The following is a 2,749-nucleotide window of genomic DNA, read 5'->3' on the forward strand; positions in this document are numbered from 1 at the left end:
TTAAATAATTTAAATTGGAATAAGGAGTGAATAAAAAAAATATTAAGCAATTAATATCAATTGCTCCAGAAGCTTCTACAAAGAAAACTACAATTCTTATTTCATGTCTGCTAAAAGAAAAAATCCATTCTTTTAAGGTTAATAATAAACATTATCTATTATATATGTTGAGATGGAAAAAGAATTATGAAGATTATTAATCAACTGGTTATTTATTTATGAAGGTTTTACAGCATTTGCCCTTCATACAAAAGAAAGTAGCATCGCTCTCTAATCAACAATTAATATCAGGTCAATAACAGGTGATTGTGGATTACTGTCCAATGGCAACAATACCAAGCAGTGCATGCATTTCCATACAAAAGAAGATGACATGATACAATCAAACAAACTTTATTTTTGTACTGACAATACTTTTTCATCTACTAATATTCAAAGCTTGGATAGTGGCATCTCTTTGATTTATAATGAAATATGACTCTAAAGCTTATTTTTGAACCAGTAAACACCCTTGGCCTTGTCGTTATCCTCTGCCTCCACGTAGAGACACTCTTTAGCCTCTCTCCACATTGCAACGTAAAATGGAGTTGGATCATAATGGTAGTAATCCCCCAACACTGGCTTGATTGCCTCGGTTGCCTCCTCCGCATGATAATGTGGGATGCTGGAGATGAGATGGTGAAGCACATGTGTGTCAGCAATGTGGTGGAACACCTTGTTCAAGATTCCGTAATCTCTGTCGACTGTGGCTAGAGCTCCCCTCAGCCAGTCCCACTCGGAAGAGTCGTAGTGAGGTAAAGAAAGATGAGTGTGGTGCAGTAAAGTAATCATAACCAAAAAACCATTGACAACATGTAGGGGAGCTCCATACACAAGCATCACCCATGTGAATCCTTTCACTAAAGCAACCCTGTATACCAAGTAGCATCCTGCAAGAAAACCAATATCTGACAGCAAGATTTGAACTCTCTCACGTTCGGAGTAGATTGGACTGTATGGGTCAAAGTGAGATGCATGTCGTTCGTATTCTCGTCCAGCTATGTTAACAATTAAGTACAAAGGCCATCCTAGTGTAAGAGTGAAGGCAATGATGAAAACTCGGCCAATTGGGTTGTTGAAGTGATGGTAGTAAGACCGGATCGTTTCTTTAAATCTAGGAATATGGTTTTCATCGCGGTCAAGAGAATTAGTGTTGGCATGGTGACGACGATGACTAATTTTCCACGAGAAATAAGGGACGAGGAGAAGAGAATGGAGAACAAAGCCGACAGTGTCATTGAGCCAATGATACTTGCTAAAGCCATGATGCCCGCATTCATGAGCAACCACCCAAACCGCAAACATAAAACAACCTTGAACATAAACATAAGCAGTCCATGCAAGGTAAGATAAAGGCTTAGGGAGGAGATTTATGTAATTTATAGCTGCATAATATAGTAGGAAGCAAACAGCCAAGTCATAAACAAGATAGGAGAAAGATCGAATGAGGGAGCGCTCGAAACAATGAGGTGGGATTGCTTTCTTAATGTCTGCAATAGTGAAAGGTGGCTTTTCATGAGGAACTCGACGGAAGATATCCTGATCATTCTTATCAGCTTGCTTCACCTCTCCACCACCAGCAACCGGCATACGACCACCTTTACCCATTGTTAAATGACCTAATGAACATAACACGTACAATTGTTAGAACACAATATAAAAATGAAACATGCATGTTAAGTGTCTATCATGTTTGAGAAAATTATTACCTGAGAAAGCTTATTGCTTTGGCCCTTACAATGGATGTTTTTTGATTGCTGTGTATCTCTGTGTAGATCTCTCTCCCTTTTAACTAATATCTTGTTTTGGTTAAATTAAGATGAGTGCTGAACCTGAGTTATATATATATGTAATGTTGAAGGTGTAGTGCACCGCAATTACACAAAGGAAGGTCAATAATGTAGCACGCCAGTCACAAAATTCCACTAAAAAATAGGTTTAATAAAAATATAGCAATAGCCCGCCCGCCCGCCAGCCAGCCAGCCAGCCATGTACCAAAATTCCTCGTTTGAGAAGTTTATTGTATTTTAAAGTTTTCTTCTACGTCTCCTGTTGTCTGTACGTGCCTGACCTGCCTCTGGCTTCTGGTATTTGCTTTAGGCAATTCGAATTCTCATGTTTAGAGTAGTGCGTCCTCGGTCAAATTAGTACAACTGATGAGTGATGACTGAAAAAGTAATCAACACATTACATGTGCTCATACTACATGCAGGCTTCATAACAGAAATCGGCCAGTTTTCAAATATTATCCAAATAAATCGTTAGATAAAAAAACTAAAAAAAATAACCAATTTGATAAATTGTTAATAAATTATTTAATTTCTTTAAATTATCTAATAAATCATAAATCGAAATCTCATCCAATTACTTAGCCTTTCCCAAATCTCTGCCCATACCCACAAATGGTAAAAGAGCATGGAGTTTTACAGTAAGAAAATGGATTTGATTCATTAATGATCCCAAAATAATTTTTTTTTCCATAAATCAGTTAAATTTGATCTTATAAAATCTTGACTCAATTATTTTTCGAACCTACTCAATAAGAAAATTTATGAACAAGTTTGATTAGTATTAATTAATCAAACTCAAACAACATTTTGACTTGGTCGAAATATAGATTCGAGTTGGATAAGTTTTGAACAGTTCATTCTGAGCATTCAAGAATACGGATATGCTATTCATTTGTAGCTAGACCTGGGCACTTGAGCGC

The 2,749-nt window shown here is 36.8% G+C and overlaps 1 protein-coding gene across 1 annotated transcript; it reads right to left on the bottom strand.

Moving 5' to 3' along the window:
- Window positions 1-246: 246 nt before the first annotated feature.
- LOC141707760 (delta(12)-fatty-acid desaturase FAD2-like) lies at window positions 247-1,901 on the bottom strand. The gene is made up of 2 exons (XM_074511103.1): window positions 1,749-1,901; window positions 247-1,658 (listed from the first exon to the last, which is right to left on the bottom strand). Exon 2 carries the CDS (start codon window positions 1,645-1,647, stop codon window positions 481-483), a length of 1,167 nt encoding a protein of 388 aa, XP_074367204.1. The 5' UTR covers window positions 1,648-1,658; window positions 1,749-1,901; the 3' UTR covers window positions 247-480.
- Window positions 1,902-2,749: the final 848 nt, after the last annotated feature.

The sequence above is a fragment of the Apium graveolens genome, chromosome 2 (assembly GCF_009905375.1).
Source record: "Apium graveolens cultivar Ventura chromosome 2, ASM990537v1, whole genome shotgun sequence".
Lineage (NCBI taxonomy): Eukaryota > Viridiplantae > Streptophyta > Magnoliopsida > Apiales > Apiaceae > Apium > Apium graveolens.

Bases quoted from the DNA above. Each gene is read 5' to 3' on its own strand.
- LOC141707760 (XM_074511103.1), bottom strand. From the start codon at position 1,647: ATGGGTAAAGGTGGTCGTATGCCGGTTGCTGGTGGTGGAGAGGTGAAG.